The sequence below is a fragment of the Pezoporus wallicus genome, unplaced genomic scaffold (assembly GCF_028554395.1).
Source record: "Pezoporus wallicus isolate ANWC-B61680 ecotype Strahan unplaced genomic scaffold, APGP_CSIRO_Pwel_v1 contig_7339, whole genome shotgun sequence".
Taxonomy (NCBI): domain Eukaryota; kingdom Metazoa; phylum Chordata; class Aves; order Psittaciformes; family Psittacidae; genus Pezoporus; species Pezoporus wallicus.
Window position 1 is genome coordinate 1058654 of NW_026636333.1, and position 26594 is coordinate 1085247.

At 39.2% G+C, this 26594-nt stretch overlaps 1 protein-coding gene across 4 annotated transcripts in view; it reads right to left on the reverse strand.

Moving 5' to 3' along the window:
* Positions 1-26594, reverse strand: part of LCLAT1 (lysocardiolipin acyltransferase 1) — a 118620-nt gene that overhangs the window by 41435 nt on the left and 50591 nt on the right. For 3 of the 4 annotated variants that reach the window (XM_057400054.1, XM_057400055.1, XM_057400056.1), the window contains 2 exons: positions 21532-21678; positions 12624-12740 (listed from right to left, as the gene is read on the reverse strand). In XM_057400054.1, the coding sequence (XP_057256037.1) occupies positions 12624-12740; positions 21532-21678 (264 nt within the window). The remainder of the gene's footprint in view (positions 1-12623; positions 12741-21531; positions 21679-26594) is intronic. The other variant, XM_057400057.1, reaches the window with a different exon arrangement.

The window sequence follows — 26594 nt, forward strand, 5'->3', positions numbered from 1 at the left end:
AGACATAAGCCACATTCTTGGATTTATAAGATTTGGATTTGAGAATCTGCTGTCAGAGTATAGGCCACCATTTCCTGAAGTTTACTCTGGATTACTCACAGACATAAACCACTTTATTGTATTTATAAGATTTGGATTTGAGAACTGGCTGTCAGAGCATATATTTCCAAGCCTCTCTCATTTCTTTCAGCTACCTCCAATACTTTTCTGCTAAAATAATGGAAATATTTTAGGAATGTGTTTCTGGATAGCAAAATATTTTAAGCAAATAATGTTGAGATAACAGCTGTAAAAGAGTTTCTATAGAATTTTGGAAAATGAAGGCAATATTTCTGGAGTTATAAACAGAGACTCCCAAATTCCACCTTTTTTCTATGAAGACACTCCTCAGTTTTCCACAGGTTCATCCTCCTCGGGCTCTTCAAGAGAACGTTACAGGTTATGGAACTTGCTTTATTTTTTCATAGCTTCTTGTTCAGCCTCAAAGCCCTGCCAGTAAAAGCAAAAGCTCGCCATTCTGACTTTTTTCTTTTTAAATGTATCTTTCTTTTGTTTGAAATGAAAGAGCACAAAATACAGAGTTAAAAGTTTGTCATTCTAAGCAGAGGAAATACCAGACCAGCAAAACACATTTGTTCCCTTGCTCTAAAGCATGCACCACAAGAGGGCTGCATTCAATCTCACTTCTTGACATTCCTATTTCTCAGCTTTTAGTTATGCTGTCTGAATGTTCCACATTTTTCTCCTGTTATACTTTGAAAAGATGCAGTGCCTTATGAGACCGTTTGACTTGTAGATAAAGACAGAGCATCCCTACAGCGGATCATGAATGTTTTCTAAGCGATGTGTAACTACTAGAGTTCTTCCTCTCAACCAGGTGGCAATGGACATCTAGCAAGAAGCCGGTGACACTCATTCTGAACAACATTGCTACAATAGCTTGGGGATGCCTGAGAACATTCTGCAGACTGAGTGAACTCCCTTTGCTCATGGTCTTGACTACCTGAAGCCCATTTTGGCTTCATTATCACAATCTCTTCAGTTTGGGTGTAAAGCAGCCCTTGCCTGGACACAGTGCTTTCGGTCAGCTCAGAGGGAGTGGCAAAGTAATTCTGCTTGTAAAAAATCATGGGGGATATATCCTTACTGCTTAAACTCTAAGGCTAGGTAAGATTTGTTTTCTTTAGCTGTATTTACATTTTAGAACACAATCCTCATCCTAGTTTGCTAAGAAAGACAAATCAGCCACCAAAACTCCTCTATGCATACACAGCTCTGTACGTACACAATATATCATACCTTACAGGAAAAACGCCACCATCTGAGTCATAGGCTCATTATATTCTACCAGCATTTGGCTGTTGGGTTTTAATGAATTCAGTGCTGTCCACTGCTGTCCAAACAAGAAGACGTGAAAAAGAATATGCTGCTGGTTGATTACAACATGTGCCAGAATACAGAAAGGCACAAGACTAGAAGTCAAGAGAATTTATCCCTTCAAGGAGAAGAATAATCCTTTGAAAATATTCTCTCCTATTGTACAACACTGCTGTTATAGATCAGAAATTATGCATATATTTTAACATCGAATGCTTGCTTATGTGCGTGTCTGTGTGTGCAATGCTGACTGAATTTGTCAGCACCACAGGTAGCATAAATCCTGATGAATCTCCACAGCCTCTCAGTATGGTTTGGAATGTATTATTAACAGGTTTATTAAATATTTGCAATGCTGCGGACATGCTATTCAAGACAGCTGCAGCTTAACTGCTACCTGCTTCAACAGTGCTAATATACCAGTGAGATGTTTCAAATGTACAAAAAGAAAATATCGGCCTCAAAAAGACACAGTGCTAGCAGACAGTATGTGAAGAATGGGAAGGAAAGAAGCAGCCATAGCTGCTGAGCATACGTTTCATTTAATTCTCTGATCCATGCTACAAGAGCAGCAAAGCAAAGGACTAATAGAGGAAGCCAGGGAGCTTTCAGGTCTTTTGGAAGGAATGCTTCTTTGGCTAAGTGAAGGCAGAAGAGGACTCGTTAAATCACAATGGTGCTGCTGACAGGATGAACCTGGAGAGTACTTAGGCAAAGAATCCTTTTGGGGGATGATTCTTCAAAAGCATCCAAGCAGATTTAAAAAACACTGATTCTTACAGGATTTTGAATGGGACTTATGTCTCTAAGGTCTGCCCTCTGCGTGTTTGGCTTTTCAACATCAGTACCCATAGCAACTTCCAGGCAACACAAACGTGCCACTGCTCGCAAATTCCAAAGTCTCGGAAGCTTTCTTAAAAATGCCTCTCCTCTTTTTATTTATCATGCATGGTATGCTTTTCTCCTAATAGATGTTCTTACTGTCTGTGCAATATCAGAAACCATCAGGACAGGCTGGCCTCTTTCAGAGCAGCGCAGTGAAGGTGATTGGAATAAGCCAGCCAGAAGATTGCTCAGGTCCCTGCTTCTGGAACTGTTTTATAATCACCAAGAGCACTCACTTTTATTGTTATACTACAAGGTCAACAATGACTACCAATGCAAACAAAATCAGGGTTTTGCATAAGTCTAAATATAGATGTCATGCATTTCAGAGATGCTTATTTTAAGATATTATTAGCTTTTACCAGCAGGAAATATGATTAGGGAGAGACACTACCATGTTGAACGTGTACTAAAAACAGTTCTCCAGTTCCAAAGAAAAATTAATTTATGGGAAAATATATTCAAACTTTATATCTGTAATATACATCATTGTAACAGTAAATTCACATTATACTGCACTTCAAATAACTGGCATGGTATATAACCAGTAAAGGGAAACCCTCCCTATACCTATCAGTGTTTAGTGAGAACACAGAGAGCCAAGACCTTATTTCCTGCCCTGTGGTTCAGGAAAAGGTTGACAAAATAATTCCCAAAGGCAGCAGTATTTCAGATTACATATAAGGTGATGAATGAGGTAAAGGGTTGAATTTATGCTGAAGTTTAAGTTTTGATAAAAATCTATTTTAAAAAGCATTCATACTCTATTACAACTTTTCCCAAGCTCCTCTGCCCTCTTACGTTTTTAGTTTTTCAGTATCGGTCCCATAGCAACATCTAGAACTCATGAATGTGGCACTGCTCTCAACATCTCTGGAGCAGAGCCTTGCAAATGACTGCCAAAGTCAGGGATCTAAGTCAGCCTGGAGAAGCATGATGCTGGAGTGATTTTTGTATGCAATGAAAATAATGGCAGGGGACTGGAAGGAGGGCAAAGGGAAGAAGAGTTGAAGCTGCAACAGCAGAAAGGAATGAAAGAAACGATCTACTTAAGGTTTAATGATACATAAGCCATGAATTCTGCAAGTAGAGAAGATTGAAAGCTTTATTACTAACTTACAGATTTGGGGGCTGTATCTGAACAGCTTGAGGATTCCAACATTTCCAGTAACTGTAATGATACTCCACGGATCTTCTCCCCTGCCAGCAATTGCTCATATAGAAAAGTGGTATCAGGAAAACACAAAATACATTTGCAGCAACTTTAATGCAGCTGGAAATGAAAACAGCTAGCATCTGCAAAAAGTGGAAGAGTGGGGAATCCATCAAATAGGACTGAGAATCTCCTCTGCAATGGGGCTCTGATTTGGGATTAGCCTGTTCAGCCTGGAGATGCTGTTATTTCTCTAACAAAACACATCAGGAAACATCATCTCCTAACTGAAACTAAAGCAGTATTTTGTCCTGGTAAAAGTATGTTTAGGCTCCTCTCTACTCAAGACTGCTTAAAGCAATTATCTGCCTTACTAGAGACAAGAAGTGGGTATGCTGTGTAGAGCATCTGGTAATGCCATGTGAAATAAATAGGTACCAGTACTATTCCCCTGCTTGTAGGAATTAACTTCAACTTCAATAATTAAATATGTTACCAATCCAACCAACATGACCTACAAAATCATGGATTCTTGGCTGACAAGAACAAGCAGTAATTGACAGAGTTGAACTTTACCCGAGGTTCATCTATTGTCTGTACTGCAGTCATAAGTCTTTAAAACCAACCTCAAAGCTCAGTACTCTGACATAACACCCCAAATCCCCTGGACGATTCATAGAGTCATAGAATGGTTTGCATTGAAAAGGACGTTAAGATCATCCAGTTCCAACCCCCGGCCATGGGCAGGGACACCTTCCACCAGACCAGGCTGCTCCAAGCCCCGTCCAACCTGGCCGTGAACCCTGCCAAGGATGGGGCAGCCGCAGCTTCTCTGGGCACCCTGTGCCAGCGCCTCAGCACCCTCACAGGGAAGAATTTCTTCCTTATATCTAACCTAAATCTCTCCTATTTAAGTTGGAACCCATTACCCCTTGTCCTGATGAAGTCAGTCCCTGATGAAGAGTCCCTCTCTGGCATCCTTGCAGCCCCCCCCTTCTGATACTGGAAGGCTGCTATGAGGTCTCTACGCAACTTCTACTCCTGCAGCATTCAGTACACTTCAATAGTACCAAGGCTGACACAAGGATGTAGTGAACAAGCCCACAAAATTGATTGTTTGGTGTTCCGTGCAGGCTCAAGGGAGCACCAAGGGCACTGCAAGGCCCTGTGCTTTGCTAACTGCACTGCCATGAGTGACACGATAGGAAAACCCAAACCAAATAAATATTCCAATCAGATTAATAACCTTTCCAAATGCACACCCAGAGAGATGCTGACCAAGCCTAGCTCAGCAGATACATCTTACACGCACTGTTGGTCCACCTGGCCAAATCATGTACATAACCAGAAAAACCTTTTCAATAGTACAGAGAGAAAAAAAAAAAAAAAAGGCAGGGGCATAGTTTCCATTTTGAAGAAAATTCTAGTTTTTACTGAGCAATCATTTTTTCCTGAACTCATCTGTGGCCAAGCTTCACTTCTACGTATGCGAACTGATGAGCTAACATTGTTCCAGGCTCCAGTTGAAGTGAGTAAAAAAAGCCCACAGTTGCCAAACATTACCACATCGTTACCACAGATACTGTGTATTCTGAGTTAAGAGAAAACAGTGGAAACCTCTAATACCACTGTGGGGTAACTGCTGGCAAATAATAATTCTTTAATATGGTTACCACAGCGACTATTAATAACCTGCAAGGAGGTAAATGGAAAATAATCCACCACATGGTATATCTGCTTGTCACAAGCCATGAGTCACACGTAAGGGAGCGTAAGGAGATTATTTCAGTAGATGGATCTTGATAGGCTCAAGAACATAAAACCTGAAATATTTCCGATGAGCACCAGAGATATGCGGATGACACAAACAACAACATGTCAGCCTGCAAACACTACACGGACCCAGCATAAAGCCTTCAGGGAGAGGCTGTGTTCCTGTCTCCAAAGCAGTGGAGGATGGAATGAGGAAAGGATGGGGGCTGAGAGAAAAGAGTGTCTTTGAAAAAGAACAATTGTTCCCTGTAGGAGCAGAACGTTGGCCTGTTTGCCACTACGGTGGGGCAAGTGGTACATAATACTGCTCCAGTAAAGAGATGAAAGAAGACAGTAACAAAACCTTCAATGAGTACCAAAGGCCAGAAATGAGCTAACAGAAAGCTGGTGCTCATTCTGAGAAGTACGTCAAAGCCAATAGAGGCAGATGCTTGCGAGATATGGTAATCATCAACAGTTAACTTGATTCTGGAAAAAGTCGAGCTGCCCTTTCCCATGTTCCAGATTACAGAGACAACTGTCAGCATTCACAATAAAGCACAACAGCCTGCACTGGATTTTCTGCATTGCTGGATTTCACAGCCATGCCAAAAGATAAAAGTGTGGTTTTGAACAAGGTCTTTGTTGTTATTTTAAATTTACTGATTTGTCACGAATTTTCTACCAACACACAAAAGGCATAAAAGGCACGCGAACCTCAATTTACATACCAATATTTCTATTTCAAAGGCTATGCTATTTGATGCACGGAATCCAATTCTCATAAAAGCACAAGTTCAATTATAACAGCAGCCAGTGAAGCTCTAATACTGCATTTTCAGCTAAAAAACCTGCTCAAAGCTCTTTCACAACAGCTCCGTAATTTCTGAGTATTAGTCTACTTAGTAACATGACTCTGGGAGGCACACATGCACAGCAGGGAAAAAAAATGGGAAGAAAGAATTATAATAAAATAAAAATTATAATTTAGAGCTGCTGCTTAATCTCTGCAAATCTGAAGGATGCACGGGTGAAATGAGTTGACCGGGGACCTAAAGTTAATGCTCATGGGGCCACTTATACTTTCCTGTTTCCAAAACAGACTGGTTTTGGTTTACACATGCACCGAGCAACCAGTACAAACAGGAGAGAGCTGCTCTGAGAGATGGCAGTGCCAGTCAGTGCACAAGCTCCAGCCTCGCCAGAGCCCACAGAAATTTGGGCAGCAGCCCAGCATATCATCCTGGGAGTGAGAAATGTGTTCCGTCACCAAAAGGGAGGCTAGCTTGCATTAAAACAACAGATCTAACCCTTACTGTCATTTGTACAGGGCCTTTCTATGTCCTGTACCTTTGTTATGTGGAAGACAAATTATGCTTGAACCTGAAAACTGCTTAAGTTTTATGTGCTCAGATTGAGAACATAAAACCTCTGAAGGTAATTCAGCAGACATTCCTGTGATCTAGACCCACATGCCTCACCCATGATTAATCTGAAGAGGAAAGAAACTTTGTGTATCAAATTAGAAAGCTGTGTGTGTAAGACATACATCCATTCATTCATACACCCATCATAGCGTGAGCATTTCAGTCAATGAACAGAGCTATTACAGACCTGGATTTTACACCTGCATCAATTTTCCCTTAAGAAAACCCAAATATAACACACTTAGAAATGGGTATTACTTCAATTTTCATTTGAAAGAATGAATGGCATCTGTCTCATAAGATGTAGGTGCTTTGGACATAACTGTGCAAAGAGCAGAAGCATCATTTACACCAGAAGACAACTCTCTGGCAGTATCTTGGTAGCATTCCTCATTGAAATTCCAGCCACTCATAAAAGCAGCCTCCTGCCTCTTTCTCTTTCCAAGTCAGAAGAAAAAGAAATCTCTGGGAACTGCTTCAAGTTGAAGGGCCTCATTAATGAATTACTGAATCCAGAGTCCCAACTGTAAACACCATTTACACAAATACACCAAATTTGAGCACCTTGACTCATGGGATGGCTGCAGGGGTCAACAGAATCACCTCTTTAAGATGGTCCATAAGCTATTTATGGCTTTACATGGGAGCTCACTATGTTCTCCATGAACAGCAAGGACGTTCAGATACGGCTTGCAAGGACCTGCTGCATAACTCCTGGGCTACTTCACACCCCAGCGAAGGTGAACCAAACCATATGTGTAAGCTTTCAAGACCTGCTGAGTGTCATCTCCTATTAACTTAGATATGTATTACACTGCAAATCACAAACTGTCTCCCTATATTATTAGCTCCAAAGTGTCATATAAACACTTTGTACCAAAACCCAAATCAATGGCAATAAGAGTTAAGTACATAAATATACATGGATACCAGAACTCCCGGAAAAGCGTAATAGTCAATAAGTATCAAAGGATTAAAATATTTACATAGTTATAAAGATATATCCTGGATTGAACACCTAACTACAATTTTCCTTCCCTAGCAACAAACCAGATTGAGATACTCGCATACTGAAATGCTGTACAACTGTAAAGCTCAGGTATAAACAACAGGAGATACAGACTGGTTTCTGAAGGTGCACATATAAACATTTATTCTGGGGCAAAAGGACCAATTTTGAAGCAATCATGGAAGCAGGATGAGAACCACAGTTCCCTTCCATCGGTAAGGATATGCAATAAAAGCAAACATGTTAAAATTGTATCTTTATTTTAGAATGCTGCAGTTGGCAGCTGCTATCCGCTATATTTTTTTTCAGTTGGCTAATTATGAGCCAGAAATAAATTTGAAGCTGAAATACTATAATAAGGCAAATAATTTTGAGTCTTCATCATGCTGTAAAACCAGTAAAATATAAACCCCATAAAAGGAACACCCAGTCCAATGTATCCAGATACTAAACTGCTGATGGATATAAAGGAAGTGCCAGTAAGAGCTCAGTTAGAATTTAACACTGGCAGAAATAACTGACTACAAAAGTACGAATAATCTTCTAATGATGCTTTAAAACCTTTTCTTTGTCTTAACACTTACTGTTTATTTAGTCCAGAGAAAACACTTAAAAGCCATGAAGCAATTTTAAGAAAACATTTGTAAATAGCTATTTTCTCCCGACAGACTATTTGGCTACAATTACAGATATTATGCCAAGATAATATATGTAATTCAATGAATCCAGACAATATTGAATCAAATCAAGTAGTATTATTTTCCATCTCTTTGAAACAGAACATTCAAGCCATCTGAACTTTCAATGTCATTTGGCACTTCAGAAGAAACTTTATAGAATACAACCAGGCCTGAAAACCTATATTTAATGTATGAGTAGCCTCCTGACCTTTCATAGCAGGATCTCACAAGCTAGATCTTTAGGAGCATGAGCCACCAATGTTTTTAATTAGCAATGTTAAAGGCACGCTTCTATAAAAGTCTTATTTAAATTCCTGCACATTTTTGTCATTATCAAAACCCCACATTTTGTAAAAGGAGATGATTTGCCTTAACCCAAGTCCTGCCAAAAACTACTCCATACTTAACATCTGTTCAAAGTTTCAAGCTTTAAAAAAAGGATTAAATATGATTTTGGGAGATGGTTAAAGAGAGGTATGTGATGATGAGTTAAAAAAAAGAAAAGGAGCCATGACCAATCTTCATTTTGGTGTCTAGAGTTCATTTTCTATTGCTCATACATACTTGATGAAGCAAGCAGAATTAGAAAGAAGCAAATCAACTTTTTTTTCTCTTTGCTTTCCATCAATAGCCAACCAGCCAGATGTGATAGTCCTTGGGCTTGCAGTGGTCACTCTGGTCAACAAAGGTTTGTTCTTCCACAGCACAATTCCTCTGGTTGCCCCAAAAAGTGATCAAATGTGCTTCAGCATTAAGAAAATTGAGCTCATATATTTTAAGTATTTGATAGACTAAGACCAAAGTGCTTGCAGAAGCAAACTTTAAAGCATGCCAGGGGAAAAGACTAGTGGTGTTTTGAGTAACATGCATCAGTAAAGATTAATGAAGAATCTCAGAAACCTGATTTATCTATTGCAGAGACTGCATAATTCACTAGAAATTCAATAATAGTTCCCAAGAAGTATCATCTTCCTGCAGGGGTGAAAAACGCATATATTTCATTAGTCTATATTTAACCTAAGTATATTTAATACTTTTCTATCTTCATTAATCCTTACTGAAATTTTGGTTCCTCTCTCACTCACTTCCACATCTTCAGGTAATACGCTATACTGTGTATCAGGTAGCAAGCTGACCTTATCCAGCTACCATGCGGTCTTTCCCTCTTTGTGTTCTCTTGTCTATACTGTATTTTCTCTTACCATACACAAAGCCGTTATACTAAACCATCCTACTTAATATTACTATTTGGCCAAAGAGCACAGTTCTCCAAAAATCAGTCCTGAATCTCTTGCTTAAAAACCAGCAACAACTGCAGTGCCTCTTCTCCTGAGTGTACTATTAATTATACATCTGAGGCATGTTCATACTCTGTGTTTACTCTTGGGTGATTCTAAGGCTTATATGAATGAGAAAACAGTAATGTGATCATTTACAAGTAAAACAATATTTTCACTGCCTTGGCACCTGAGCATAATGAAAGTCAAAACCAGTCAGCTTTTACCTGGGTTTCTGTTTAGCACAGTCAGCTCTCAGGGTAAGAGCTATCACTCATGAAGAGCTAGAATGTAGGGGAAAAAAAGGTATGAGAAAATAAGGGAAGCCAAGGAAATGTATTGCCTAAATAATTTTTACTGCTTTTTTTGGTGGAGGTTGTATAGTTCTCTTTTTTTCCTTAGCTCTCATCATCTCAGCAATGACTTAAAAACCATCATAGCATCATCTACAGGTAAAATAGATCAAAGAGTTGAAATAATGATTGTATAAGAGCAAGAAGGCAGCCAGAGGAATTTGAGTGTTGGTGATCACTGGCATCACATTGTTCAGAAATTCCTGACACCTATGGAAAGCAAAGGACTGATTACTGACAGATTATGCTGTCAGGGTACTGACTGTACTTCCTAGAGCAAGAAATTCTCCTACAGATAAAAAAACCAGCATTTTACTGAAGGTTATTTTTTCCTCTTTTTTTATATCCTACTGAGAAGGGTCATTAATAGTTATTTTTATGTATTAACAGGTAATTCTTTCATGCTACAGCTTGCGATGCATATTAATCAGGGTTCTTGCCAAATTAAATTAGTTTTTTCAGCATTCAAAAAGCAGTTAAACTTGTACTGACATTTTCCCCCTCTCTTCATCAACCTATTTTTGGAGTAAAATAATGTACTCAGGCCTGAAGACACTTGAGCTTCAGGAATGAAAAACAGCCACAAGCCAAAATGTATTCACAGGAGAGCTATAGGGCAATAAGGTTGTCATCTATGCACAAAAATACTTTCAAAGACGTAAATATGATGTTAAAATCTGCACCACTCCCTCCCTGCATGTTAAAGTCACAGACACTGTTTTGTGCTTCCAGTAATGAGCAGAAAAAAGGAAACAACTCTATTTTTATGCTTATTGCTACTGCCAATGCTATTGTAGCATTAGGACGGTCCATAAACAGGGACCCATGTTAACACCATATCCTTAACAAACCTGGTTTTCTTATTACTGCTAGCATTGGGAATGAAGTATAAATAGTATAAACGATAAGATAAAGCAGAGTTGCACAATAACCCTAGGCCGTCTGTATCTGAAAACCTACCTGGGTATCTATATTGTAATTATACGTATATATATATATGCAGGCATATAATGCACTGAAGTGTTTTAAAGTCAAGCAACTACAGTTAGGTTGTCCATAAAAATCAAACATTTCAACACAAATGGTCTGGTTTTGGCACACTTGCAAACAACTGAAAACAAATTCTTATATTAATAACTAAGAGTTAAGCATTTGAAACGCTAGCTGTACTACTTTCTCACCCATAATTTAGTACATAACAGCACACAGTCATAATATATATATATAGCCTATAATATATATATAGCTTATAATGCCTATCAAGGTTCCCAACATGTAGCAAATTCAGTGCTAAAGGGACATTCACATTTTACACCGGATTTGCCTGCCTTAAAGAAAAGCAGGACTTAAAAGCATTTGAAAGACTAGACAAAAAAAAGACCTGAAAAAATCTTGGAATGTTGTTGGAATCAGCCTCAAATATTTTCCTTTTTATAACCCAATAGGCTAATTTGCATAGATCTCTCATACAGAAATGGAAAAGCATTTTGACCAAATTAGAAAATGACTGTACAAGCACAAAGCTCATTTCTGCAGCAAATACAGGATTTGGGTTTTCATTTTTAAGTTGATAATATTTCGAGTGGAAAACATTCCTTTAAGTGAAAATGTATTCCAGGCTAGAAATATTATTATGCACGAGGTTAACCTGCTGCTATAAAGTTTTAAGTAAAACAAGCTTTTGAAATTGCATATGTGGCAATTCTTTACTACAGCAAATTGAGTAATAAACATTCAAGATAGATGAAAATCTAAGATATCCATCACTGAATGGCCTAAATAAATAGGGTCAAATAGATACATGGTCCAGCTAGGATTGTCCAGCTGGACAAAATATCAAAGCATTTACAGTGATTTTTAGAGTATCTGCTCAGTAGGAATCAGGCAAAATGCAAGCCAGCTCTGCTCCTAAAATCCAAGCAAGGGTTCCAGCAAGGGAGAAAACCTTCCCACAGGCCCTTATTCCTTTTAATAATCTCAAACTTCTTCCTTTGGCAGTCAGAATAACCAGCATGTGTTAAAGATCTAGAAACGTTTTTCTCTGAATAACTAACCTATAAATAAGTTACTTCATATCTACTGCATATGTTTATTTTCTTCAATCACACATTCATATATCCTACACACATACCAACTCATCTGTATTTGAATCACTGCCACATCAGTATTATTTAATGGTTACACTATTATGGCCTTAAATCTCATTGAAACGCCCATTCCCAAAAAGACCCACAGACATAGCGATCTAACAAGCAATCACATCTTTATACTCTGATCCTCTGTAACAGGGACTCGACCTCTACTTGCAGATTCATACACGGATGGAAGACCATTTCCAAGTAGAAAGCAAGTATAAAACGTTCTCTTCCTCTCCTCTCTACCAAGAGCACAACTATTTTACACAGATTCTCCGAGTCACCATCACCTGAAAAACCTGGCAACACTGTGCAGCTCACTTGCTGCATCCACATGCTGCTGTGCATTCCATTTGCCCATTTAACATCACAACTCATCTCTGCTCTCGGACTTAAAACCAGAAGCTTTTCAGAGCAGTCAGTCTTATACACGTCTGTGTGTTCAGTAAAGACTGGTACAGACAATAAGGCTGAACTTCTTTGGGATCTTCAAGCATTTTTGTGAGCTTCTACAGCTTGGGTGAGATTTGTTATCTTAAAGACAAAAAGAACATATAAATACAAAGCAGGATTACCTTCCCTTAGCCGCTCAACCACAAAAGTGAAGCCAGTAGTCCGCGGATGTAAGACGTACTCGTATTTTTGAAGTCCATTCTTCTCAGCGAATTCGTTACTGCGAGCTTTGGTATTGGCTGAAGGAGAGAACAAAAAGCACCACTTTCAATTAGTGTGCACGGAGACCAAGAATTACATGTAATTATGATATGACAGGAACATTACAACAGCAGTTCACACAGTACGAATATGCAACAGCTTTTCAGGTGGAGGCAGACAGTGAGTGCGCTTTTCTTGGCTCTAGCATGGCATGAGGAAGAGCCATGTGGATTGCAAGAAAAGCTTTTTTCCCCTCTCCTTTCATTTTAGAAAATAACCAGCAAAGCTTTCATATTTATCAAATGCACTCTGAAATCTATAAAGTCTGTTACAAGTTCTCTGTACATTACAATACTCATTTTACAGTAAAATGCATTAACTGGCTCAATTATTTTTTTTAAAACTCAAAAGGCACAATATATAGTAATGCAGATTTGCTATGATGTACAGAAATACCTTGAGGTCAATGTTTAACCACATTAAACTTATTTCAGAAACAAAATGTTAAATGGAGGAAAACTGTTAACGTAATACATTAGAATAGTATTCTCCATCTTCATTCTGAGCTTGACGCGCTTTATTCCTCAAGCTGCGCTGCACATACATACCGTGGTTTAATGTTCTGACCAACTGCCTCAGTGTCACCACACATGCTTTATGCTGGAGCAGAGTACATGCAAGGCATCCGGAAAGCATCGTGGCTAAACCCCATGACAAACGTGTTTCAAACCTCTGGCACAAAGAAGTCTCTCATGAGGAAACTGAACAAAGGCTTTTCAGAAGCAGTTGCTAACAGAGCTCACTAAGCATGGAAGACACAGACACTACAGCAAAAACTTCTGAAGACAGGTGGAGAGGAAGCAATTTCTTCTCCAGCTATGTGCAGGAGGCTCTTCAAGCAGCCTCGGTTAGCAGCCCAATGGACTTCGGTGGCTATACTTCCCCCATCATTGCGTGTACTGTTGTGCAAACCCTGGGGCCAAAGGCAATGGAACATGCTGTGTTCTCTTGGCAATGTGGACATCATCAGTTGCACAGAAACACAGAACCACAGAACCCTTTGGGTTGGAAGGGACCTTAAAGCTCATCCAGTTCCAACCCCCTGCCATGGGCAGGGACACCTTCCCCTAGACCAGGTGGCTCCAAGCCCTGTCCAACCCGGCCTTGAACACTGCCAGGGATGGGGCAGCCACAGCTTCTCTGGGCACCCTGTGCCAGGGCCTCACTACTCTCGCAGTAAGAGCTTCTTAATCTAAATCTCCCCTCTTTTAGCTTTAATTTGATCAACTATCTTATTAAACAACTCATATTTGTATAGCTTTACAGTTTTAAAAGACAAAATCCCTGCAACAGATCTATGGAACAGGATCATTGCTTAAGCAATATCTATTCATTTTCAAGAAGTTTTTTTAAGAGTCCAGAGTTAACCTTAACAGAGATGGGAAACAGAGTAATGAAAACATATTGCTGCTTAATAATTTAACAGAACTGATACTTATAGGTAAGTCTTTTCCCTTATAATCATATTTTTTCCTGTAAATGAAGAATAGCTCAAGCAGAAAAATCAACAGTAGTGTGAGATGTCCTTGTAGCAGTAATGCAACTTTCCTGCATTTTTCTTTTTTTACTAAATGACATGAGCCCTTTGATTATCAGAAAATGCATGTGTCTCTCCTAAAGGACTATCTACCTCTTAATAAATGTCATAGCGTATCAGTATATTGAGTATTTTTTCCCTGTGACCTACTGTTTCCCATGTGTAAAAGCACTGCTTTTCATACATACAACCCTTGAGATTCAGTGCACACATTTCCTGATTTGGAGGAAAGGAAAACTGTTGCATGGTAGCCAAGCAAGTGATTCAGCAAAGAGAACCCAAAGACTTAATTCTTGCCAAATAGCCAGAATGTACAAATACTTGAAAACATTACATCTTCCAGAAGCATTGCTAAAATTACAGAATGTGTGGAATACTAAAATTACACTTGGCTACATAAATTTATCTTTCCTTGGACATATGCATTATGCCTTTAACCATGTGATCCAAGTATCTATTTTTGCCTGCTCGACTACTACTCAATTCAATACTGAAAATGGACTATTCTGAATGAGTGAAAGGAACTTGCCTTTAGGATTCCTACCTCTGTGACAACAAAATTTGCTAAGTGAGGTCTGAGCAAGACTTGGAATGGCAGAAATGGCAAAAGTAATCTTGTAATTATTACATGTTCCTCTGAAAAGGCAGATTCTACCTCTTAGATGTAATTGTATTGCACTATTAGCTCAACAAAGACTCTCCATTTTCTAAGAAATGACGCTGATCACCAAGAGTGTTCCCATAAAAAGTATGCCAGTCAACAGTTCTTTTCCAGATTCTGTGGTGATTCAAGTAAATGTTCTAAATTAATTAATCACAACGTTTATAAGCTAATGTATTGTTTCTTCCAAAGGACAGAAGTTATCTTCTTCAATTTCTGCATATCCAAGTTGGGTTTCACTTTGGCACATTTACAATCTGCAAATCAAGTCAATCCAAAGCTTTGAGACACAAGTGCTATGTAAATCTACATAAAGTTAAGCAGTCAAAAAAAAATTTAAATCTTAAATGTCTTGAGCATCTTGAAGTGCACAAATTTAATGAGCACTCAGAAAAACCCTCTCACTAGTGCTCTGTTTCAGAGGGAGCATGAAAATGAAGACCTTGGTGTTTGCAAAACACTCCTACTTGCACTGCAGGAACACCGAAGAGTAAATGCACAGTTCTGCTTTCTAAGCAAGACCTAACTGATGCTGCAGAAAAGGTTTGGGACCTCCACTGCCCACTGCCTTGAAGTAATCATCTTCAAACCTCCTCTTAATGCACCTCCTTGCACTTGGAAAGAACTCACTACAAACATCTGCAAAACATCTTACAAATTACCCTTTACTACAATGCCTTTCTACAAACGTGCGAACAGCTGGACACTGGCACACCAGCCAACACTGTTCAGCTATTTCCTGATATCTGTATCTGTGCCTTGCCTCTGGACTTTAAGTTTTATATAACAGAGGTTGTTCCTTTCCCCTTTTGCATGATTCTAGTGTAATGGGATTTTAGAACTGGAATAACACTCCCAGCTAATACAATGATCACTGTCATCTGGAAACATCATCTCCTTTTTCCCTTCCTAACAACTATCAAGCCACAGGTCTTTGTGCATTAAACAATATTTTTTACTGCAAGTCAGGAAGGTCAAAGGGTTTTGATGCTATCCTGAAAGCAAAGCGAGGATGTGCCTTCTCTCGACTGAAAAGGAAGAATGCTCTTCCTCCCCCTCCTGCTACTGTCAGCAACTGAAGAAAACAGTTTCTTTCTCTGCTATTGCTTATGAATAAATGCACTGATTACCATCTTATCCAGCGCAACCCCCTTGGTGCAGACCTACTGCTGTTTGGGGTCCCTGTGTGAGAGACACTTGTACCTAAACCTTACAGGGAACATTCAGAGCAAGTCTCCTGCTTAGAACTGTATTCAACATAAGGCAGAAAATGGGATGTTCCCCATTAGGTGACACCTAGAGACCCAGGAAATTAGAAAACCATTTTATACCCTCTCCAACGTGAGGGAATCCACACAACAAACCCTCTTTAAAATCCCTTAACCAAAGATGAGGCTACACTGTCAGCTACATAATCAGTCCCGATTATCACATCCTCAGGTGAAAGAACAGAAAAAGTGAAAGATGGCTTTGTAAGGCTGATAGTGAAAACACTTCCTAAAAAGAGGAAACATATGTTCTCTTCTTTGCTTCCAGTACACACAAATTGCATAAAGCAGCTTTTGAAACAGAGATAGGAAATTAATTCAGTTTGGGTCCCCTCAATCCCAAAATGCATCTCGCATCATTTGGCTAAGTGTAATGCCCACTCTTGCTCACCCTTTCTGACAAATACAAGTAAGTGTTGCTTTCTAGAAATAAGTATTTTCTTACTTATACTGTATTTAAGCCAAAGTAAACCTACCCCCAGAGTTTTTGCTCATCGTTCCTTTTACGTGTACTTCTAATCTTAACTGCTTGGTTCTATTTGCTCCTATGATAAAAAAAAAAGGTAAGTAGAATAATCAGCTGTCATGCAAAGCAACCAATTTATTCCTAGAGGGTGATGTGGGACCTTTTCTGATCCAGAACTGCTTCATGCTCTGTCTTCTCCAGTCTTGCACTGAGTTGCCTCTCCCCCTCCGTCTCCTTCAATGACTACAGGCTGCCTCACAGGGGGTATGTTCTTAAGGTGGTGACAAGCACAAGAAGTCAATTTATTTGAGTCTTTAGACATTACTGCAGAGCAATTGTCAAACTACACAAACAAACAAGAATGTAAGGGTTCTGGCCATAACCTCTTACAATTATTTTGCTTTGGTGCTGCCTTTGGTACATCATTTGATTACACTTTTCCCCATTTATCTCAAAATTATGTAGGCTGGAAAAGCTCAGAAAGTCGGCACTTTCTGGAAGCACTACACTTCAGAATTTCATTTCAAGGAACTGGAGAAGAAATTACGCTAACACGTTTTCTTCATTTTGAGCTACAGATTGTTAAGAAGTTAAATTGCTTTTGCTTCTGAAAACCAGAGGATAAAGGGAACAAATGCCTTTTTTTTTTTTTAAGTCAAATTATACTTTTAATTTGTGAGCTAGTTTTGAATTAAAACAGAAATCTCTAGATTTTGACGTTGATGAAAGCCATAATGCACTAACAAGCTGCATTCGTATGAGCCTGAAGAGTACGAGTACTTCATGTGAGAACAAAGAGTACAAAAACTCCAAGACCTGTACCCCACAAAAGTAAGCCTGTGCTCCCCATGGAATACATACGCAGACTTAGCTCCTCTCAAACAAACATGCTCACATGCTTTTACAGATCCAGCATTGTCCAGGCTGATGCGTTTTGCTAGATGTCACCCAAAAGAACTATAAACTTCCCTCATCCTCCTGTACTTCCCTCATCATCCTATTGGAAAGCTGATTCTGGCAACTTTAATACAACTATTTCTGATCAATTATCCACTACTTTTATTTTTGTTTGTTAGTATTTAATATTGAAATAGCAGTACTAGTGCACTGATATTTGAATATCAAGTACTACCTTTTCCTTTAAATTAACTTGTGATAAAAGCATACATGTACTTCTATGACTTCAGGTACTCTCAAATTCTATTGGTGCCAGACAACGAAAGAATAAGCAAGTACTCAAAAAATCTCTCTTAAAGAAAAAAAATAATTAAAATTTAAAATCCTCATTTATCTATAGGAGGTTTGCATAGAAAGCATGAAAGGTATTAAGCAACTGTTCTTATTTGTGCTACTTTCAAAATACGACATGTTACACCAACCTCCACCAGTGCTTTTGAGCAATCATTTTTTGTATTACCAAAGTACATCACATTTACTAAAAAAGAGAAGAATCCAACAAAGTTACCTTCTGTGATTGACATCAAAAATTCCTGCCAAAATCTGGAGTCTAGCAAGCTTTCCTACTTATTTTTTAGCTGTTCCTCAAGTATAAAAGGTCTGTGCAATCACACTCTGTCCACCTGTTTGTTCCCCTTAACTTTTGAAGCTATTGCCACCTGCAAACAAAGTTTGACAGAGACAAGAAGTTCAAAGATGACTAAGCCTCCAGGAGATTTAGAAAAAACAATGATTTGAGTAAAGGCAGCCTCTGAGAGTAGAGATCTTAACAACAGGAAGAGCCAGGGCAGGCTCCATCAGGGCTTTCAGCACAGCATGCAGCAGGCCATCGGTTAACACAAGTGTTGGTGAGGATGAGCCAGATCGCATGATGCCTCTTGCAGAGACAGCAGCAAGAGGTTTGCAGAGGAAATGTCACATGGAAGGAAACACAAGGAGAAAGGAGAAATTGGGGTGAAGAGACCATGTACAGGGATGCAGACAGGAATCCATAGGAAATGAGGCTTTAACAGGTGCAGAGCAATACATCAACTATTTTTTGTTATCGCTTTCTGAAGAATTACCACAAAGAGTCTTGTAAGGAACACCAAGAAAAACAAAAGAACAAGCAAAATGGTGGGTTGTATTCCAGCTTTCCAGAAGCATTAGACTTATGGTTGCTCTGTTTGCTTCAGGGCTTCAGAAAGTCTGGCTACACATTTATTTGCCGAGGGCTTCTTTTTAAGCAATTACAATAAAATACCTTTGACGCACTTAGCTTTAACCTTGAAGTACTCCAGAGTGAAAAGATGACCAACCTATCAGAAATAAGTATATAATTATTACCTCACACCCTATACATCCAAGTGGCAAAAAACATCGCTTACGGTTCATGACATTACTATTTCTAAGGTTTATTTACATAGCATCTCCCACTGCAAAGTACTTCACCAACCTACATTCAGGTATGGCTCATGTATAAATAGTCATACTTTACATTTCTTTGACATCTTTTCTTCTCAAATACCTGAAAACATTCTACAATTTCTCATAAAGAGAAGTCAACATATCACTGTCATGTGGCCACTTAAGAGGATAAAAACAATGATAGGAGCACAGGGCTGCACAGCAATTCTGCTTTTCAGTGAAGTACATGTAGAATGTTATTTCTCACTTTAAGCACCAGAAGAATTTTGTTTTCAGAAGTAATAAGCAGGTTTGAAATGTGGTCAGAAAACAAGAGCCATTACCTGTACGTTTGCAGAACGTCCCCTAGGATACTGAGTGATCATTCAGAACAAAACTGCAGTTTATTACTTATTCTAAAAGATGGAACGTGAGGCTGCAGTAGGTCTTAATGTGTCAATAACGTAACAGTTTGCTGAAAGTCATTTTTTCAAAACATTACATAAAATACATTATGTTCTATCATTCTCATATGGCATAAACCTATTAGCTTGGCAAGGGATTTTGCCCTGTCTCCTTTAATATGTTAAAATATATGAGCTAATGTTTCCTGTGAAAACAATTAGATAGGGAGAGCTATTTACTTTCCCAGAAAAAGCCCCAGGGTTTTACCTGTCTCTATACATCTTATGCTCAGATATAATCTCAAAGTGGCATTCATTACTGATGGTGAGTTAGAGCGCTAAACACCAGACAGTTTGACATGTCAGAAGCCAGCACCACTGCCCAAGGAAGCAGTGCTCTATCATCTTCCCTTCTTCCCTGCCCATCACTCCTTCCTTCCCACTGCACTGCTTCCTCCCTGGGCTGCTCAACAACCCAGGGGGAAATGATCACCACCTATCTGTGCTGGCTTCACAACAGCACAGTTAGTGCAGGTACCCATTTGACAATGCAAAGTTAAAGAGGACGTGTTACACATGTATGAGGAAGGAAATCAGAACAGGAATACTAATCAGCTACAACAGCAGAGAGAAAAACCTGTGTTTCCTTAAGCAATTCCACATTCAGGTAGGAGCATCCCCACCACTGCCTTTGGGACTCTGAAGCACAAGTGGCTGTCTCAGTCCACAGCTAGGTCTTCTTTTTTAAAGCTGCAGTATGAAACTTCCTCAGTTCCTTAAAATCTGTTGGCCCTGAGGAATATCAGGAGGGATTACAACATTTATGGAATAAACTAGAAACAATCCAATTCCTTCAGTCATCTTGAGATGGAAACACCTACTCAGAAAGAGGGTGTGAGTGACCCAAGGAGAGGTCTCCTGACTCCGTGAATAAGATAAAGATTTCACCTCGTAATTCAGAGCTAGGAGGGAACAATTATTCATTAATTGAAAGGAAAAAGAAAATCATTCATAGTGAGATAATTTCCATCCTTCTTCCTAATTTTAGATACAAAATAACTAATTCAACAAGAGATATCATGTGAAGCAGCCCAATAACAAACAATGAATTTATCCTCTTTTAGGAAGGTTGATGAAGTGATGACAATTCCCTACAGTGTGATAGCATCTGAATACTATGCATACAATTTTTATGGATATCAGAAATATGGAAGAAAAACAGCAGTACATGTTTGTTATTTTTATACTATGTCTAGTACTTACTGATCTGGCATTGAGATAAAATATGATTTGAAAATATCTGCAATGGAAGCATAGTAAAAATTCTTTTAAATACAATAAAAGGTAGGAGCTTAACTGTAATTGATTTTCTATTTAAAGATGATGTTTATCAAATCATGCTGAAGGCATGAACAGCCAGAGAATATTCATACAGTGTTGTATCTTTTATTGGCAATTGAGTTATCTTCAACACTGGTTAGCAGCTTGCTACTGATGCCGTAAGACACCTGTATTAAGGTAGATATAATTTTATTAAGAATTAATACTAAAGGATTAAAGTCATTAGATTTACTCTGACGATAATGTCAACACTTGTTCAAGGGAGATATTTTTCTTACACAGGCAGATACAGACTGCTTACACGGCCCAAGGAACAAGTATCTCAATTTTCTCTTCTCAAAACATTAGGCAAGAAGTCTCATAGATTAGTGCTCCTCTTCCATGGGTCTGAAATGATTTTGCCCTGTTTGCCACAGTAATACAGGAAAGGAAAACATGCCTATGATTTATTCCTGATCCGGAGACCTACTTTTGCTAATGCAATGTACATACAGCACTGACTAATCAAAAGCCATTTCAATAATCAATGCTTTGAAACATAAGTTATGTCAGGAAGACTGGCAAAGCCGCTCAGTGGAACTACGTTTGTGCCTCTTAAATGAATCAGCACATATGACCATTTACTATGATTTGAACTGCCCATGAGAACCCAGTCTTGTTCCTGCCTTGGACTCCTTTTAGTTGTTTCCATACACAACCAAGAAGTTCCATGTTGAACATTTCACAAGGAGACGGTAAACACACCCTACCTGTGAGATCAGTTCCTTCTGGAAAGATGAGGAGTTGCAGCGGTTCACGAATGTCACAGAAATAATCCAGCATTTTTTCAAAGTGACTCTTGTCATCTTCCCACTTCCTCTGAATGAAAATAAAGGCAGCAACTTGCATCGCCCAGCCTAAGGTTTAAAAATACACATCTTTAGTAACGTTTCACACTGACACTTCTACGGCGTCTCTTATTCCAAAATACTCTATAAATCGTCTTACATACAATATTTTATTTGCTCCTTCACTGGCTTCTGATCAAGAGCACTTAGTTACCTTGAAAAGGAGTTTTGGATAGGAAGCAAAGGCTGCATAATCTAAATAAGTAAGTCTAAATAAATTTGGAATGACTACAGTTTTGCAAAACTCGAGTTACAAGAGAGCAAGAATAGAGTCAATGCTGTCAGGAAAGAAGGTTGTAGCAAGGTGGGTGTCATTCTTTTGTCCAAGTAATAAGCAACAGGACGAAAGGAAATTATCTCAAGGGCTTAGACCAGATATTAGGAAAAATTTCTTCTCTGAAAGGGCGGTCAAGCATTGGAACGGGCTTCCCATGGAAGTGGTGGAATCGCTGTCCCTGGAGGTATTTAAAAGACCTGCAGATGTGGCACTGAGGGACATGGTTTAGGGGTGGACTTGTCAGTGCTGGGTTAAAGGTTGGATTTGATGATGTTTAAGGTCTTTTCCAACCTAAACGATTTTATGATTCTATGAGGTGGAGTATCTAAATCCATGTCCCTCACTATAATTGCCTTAATCACTGCAACACAGTTTTGCCCTATGGCCAAACATCTCGGAAATGCACTGCAGCACAACAGAAAGCTACATTATATGGAGACAGTTGTGCTTAGTTGTGCATGTTAACCATGTGCATTGTGCAGAAAACATCTATTGTCCTTGAAGGCTTTATTACATACACCTTCTTACCATTTCCATTACTAATAGAAGAAAATACAAAGTTGCTCTTTACACTTGCTTATAGAAGAGTTGATGTATATCTGTTCTTTTGTATTAAAACATAAGACAACTGTGCTGATTTACAGCCTGACAAACTGGCAATGCAGGGCAGTTAAATAAATGGAACTGCTGCTGGGCCTACAGCTCTGGGGTCACAGACCATTGTCTTCAATAAACGTTCTTTGCTTTTTGGGCACAATTTAGTATACAGTATATCACCTAATATTAGAAGTTCTGTCCAATAGTTCAGAAAGCAGGATGAAAACTCAGGGCTCCAGTTCTACCACTTGCCTGTTATGTTCCCTTCTTCAACAGGGCTCAGAAGAGCATGACATTGCCTTACCACTGTACTTGGCTAGCTTGTGTATCTCATCAGAAAACCTGCAGATGGATGTTCCACATCAAAGCGAAAACATCACAGCTTCCCATCCTCCTCTTTGCTCCCCACGATCCTCAAAGTCTGTTTTTCCTTTGCTGGTGACTTACAGCATGTTATTCTTGCACTTTATTTCAGCTCCTCTTTGCAGGGATTGCTTTCTGTTTGTTTGTGTCAGTATCTTAAAAGGAGAATATGCTAGGACATCACTTATTAAACTCACCAATTTTTAAAACAACTACATAAATCAGCCTGAATAACGCACTACTCAAGTTGCAGAATCTCTTCTGTATTGTTTAGGAACCTTAACTGTACTATTAAAGATGTGTAACATGGGGTAGATACTTTTTGGTTTTACGTCAGAAGAACAGATGGAGCATGTATAACTAACATGCCTTCTGCAATCTGGACCTAATGAGTCTCAGATATTGAGATAATTAATGATATCCAGATAACTGCATACTGGAAGTGGTTATATGAATTAAGAAAAGAAATGGCCAGAATGCAGTCTCAGCAAATCTTGCACGCTGTACTTGCTAAAACCCCTCTGTAAACAGAACTAAAACTTGACCACGACGTTTTATGTGCATTTACACATATAGCACATTCCTACATCTGCAGTGTCAAGAAGTATCAGTACAGCTTTATTAATAGAGGCTATCCATGTTTAAACAAAACACATGCAAAAAAACATGAAATATAGCTTTCATAATTTAACTCGGCTTTCTTCTGGCATTTAATCATCTCCTACTGGTACAATAAATTTCACTACCCTGGTGCCAAGTACTGAATGGTACCAAAGTATTTATTTTCGTTAGAAGATACATGGAGATTGTATAAAGCTGCATCGGGGGAAGTTCAGACTGGACATTAGGGAAAGGTGAAAGGGTGGCTTGTCCCTGGAACAGGCTCTCCAAGGAAGTGATGGTGGCACAAAGCCTGCCAGAGCTTAAAAAGATATGGACAATGCTCTTAGTAACATGGTTTAGCTTTAGGTAGTCCTTCAAGGTGCAGGGAACTGGACTTGATGACCCTTACAACTTGAGATATTCCACAGTTCACTGTGAAGATGGTGAGACATTGGCACAGGGTGCCCAGAGAAGCTGTGGCTGCCCCATCCCTGGCAGTGTTCAAGGCCAGGTTGGACAGGGCTTGGAGCAACCTGGTCTAGTGGAAGGTGTTCGTGCCCATGGCATGGGGTTGGAACTGGATGAGCTTTAAGGTCCTTTCCACCTCAAACCATTCTACTCTACCTCATCTGAAACCAAATTCATAGACACAGCAAAGGAACAAATCCCTCTAAGCAGAAAAAGAGATGCCTTGTACTGTACCATGTACAACTCTGAAATGGGACAGAAAAGAAAAATATAGAAAGATTAGGAAAGTTGTGCTGTGGTTTTGGTGCTTTCCAGTCATTCTTACCTCTCAGCCCAGACCTTCTGCATGCACCCTAGGCACTACACCTAAATTAGTTTATGCAAAACCTGTATTGTGCAAAACCAATTTATTGTGTGGCATCACACATCACACCTGAATTATTCAGCCATTGCATTCTCATTGGGACAGAATCCATAGGCAGAAACAAGAGAAACAAGAAGCAAAGTAAAAGCCTGCTGATAACTTCCTTGGTCAGCAGCTCCTTAGGAAGAGTTGATTTTGGTCCATAACTGAGGAAGCATGGAAAAAAAACCATCACTGCCATTTCCCATCCTCTCCCCTACCTTTCTTCATGCAGCACAAGGCTTTAAATTACATGGAAACTTGCATATAAGCTCTTCCTAGCAATCATTCTTTTACAGCACTGTGAACAAACACCTTTAGCTACCAAGAAAGCTGCTAGGGTGACTCATATTTGACCTGACTGCACCTCTTAAAGCAGAGGATATAGTGCAGAAGTTTCCCATTCCTGTCCTAAGTGTTGGTGTTCTATATATGCTATGAAATATTAAACAGAGGCAGTAATGTAATGACAGTAGTGTGTCAGGAAAGAGGAAGAAAGAAAAGAAGGGAAGGGAGCTGGGAGGCATTCTGTTTTTAAAAATAAACAACAGGTTTGATTTTCTCACCTTTTCAACAGATAACATCCAGTGTCCTGGAAGAACTATTCTATCTTTAAGTGTATATCTAATCAGACAAAACAGTCCTGACTGCTCAAATAAGAACAGATTATCTAACACCTCGATGACTAATAGTAAAGGGCCCAGGTTTTCCTCCCCACGTAGGCCAGCACAGGACACTGGACTAAACTATTTTACCATCTATGACAGCGGAAGGATCTTCCACATTTTGCTCAAGCTTCAAGGTCTCCAGTGAAAGGCAATAAAAATGATGAATTACTGCCTTCAACCAAAGCTGTGAATCAAGCACTGATGGGGAAAAATGTCTGCTGTTTACAAGCCTCACCACCCCACCAGATTCAAGCAGGAGAGGAAACCCAGCACAGGCTTGCAGACGCATGCCTTTGAACAAAGCAAAAGCAACTCTTCCTTTGATTTCCATTCCACAGCGGGCCTGCATTGTGCTGCTGGAAAAACAACATGTAACAAGTCTGAGGCACGATGTGGGATCCAAATTCGAACTCAGAGGGAAATGGGGAGAATTCAGTAAAGCAATGGGCAAAATGAAAGGTTTTTCTAATCAGCAAGATTTCTGAACAAGCAGCAGAAGGAAACACCTTCCCACATGCAGCCTGCAGTGAGACATCGCGTGCAGTTCAATATTAAGCTTAGGTCAACATACTGTTCAACAAAAGCAATTATATTTTGCTCTTTTTGCACAGCATTTTTGGTCGTCTAAAAGCTCCTGGGCAACAAGAATTTTTCCTAGCAAAGGCAACATTTACTTGATGGCGGAAAAACGGTTGCCTTTTGATTTGCAGGTTCTTGAGAAATGATTGATTACAAAAACACAGCAGAGAAACAGTGAAGCTAAAGAAATCATAATAATGCAAATCAATTTCTTTGCTAAAACAATCTTCTTGTAGGAGCTGACATTTTGGATAAATAACATCACTTGGAAGAGTATACAGAAAGCCTCACACCGCACAGCTCCTGCTCAAAACTGCAAAACAGCAGTGCAAAAACCTACCGGGTAGAGTAACTAGTCACCCTGACCCTTAAATCAACTTTTCAGAGCTGCAAAAGCAGCTTCAAATCTCCAGTGACATGCTATGATACGTATTCTGTCAGGACATAACACAGCAAAAAATCACACTCACACACAAAAAAGCGTGTTAGTGAACAAGAGAAATGTGCTGTACAGGTGCATTTCCTTCCTAGCCTTGGGGATAAAGCAAATTATAGCTCATGCAGGTTGAGAATTTGCAGCATTGTACTAAAAATGGTAGCTGCAAGCATACAGCTTTTAAAGTCTAAGACCCTGCACTTCTGTTTTCCTCAATCCAAACTCCTTCAAAAGAAAATAACACTAAATCTGAAATTTCTTAAGTGTGTTTTCATTGCAGGGGTGACCTGGGGGTAAGTAGATACTAAGGATGGAAGTGGCAATGAATAAAAGAGAGAAAGAGATAAGTTATGCAAAGAAAGCGGTTGGTTTTGTATCACAATTTTATGTATATTTCCATAAGCATTTCAGAAATTAGATGTTCCCCAAAAAGTCCTGCCGCTGTAAGAGGCTGTATTGAAAGCAATGACACATCAAGAAAATGGTATCTATGTATTTCCTATAGCAATGTAACAAAACAGCTAACAGTAC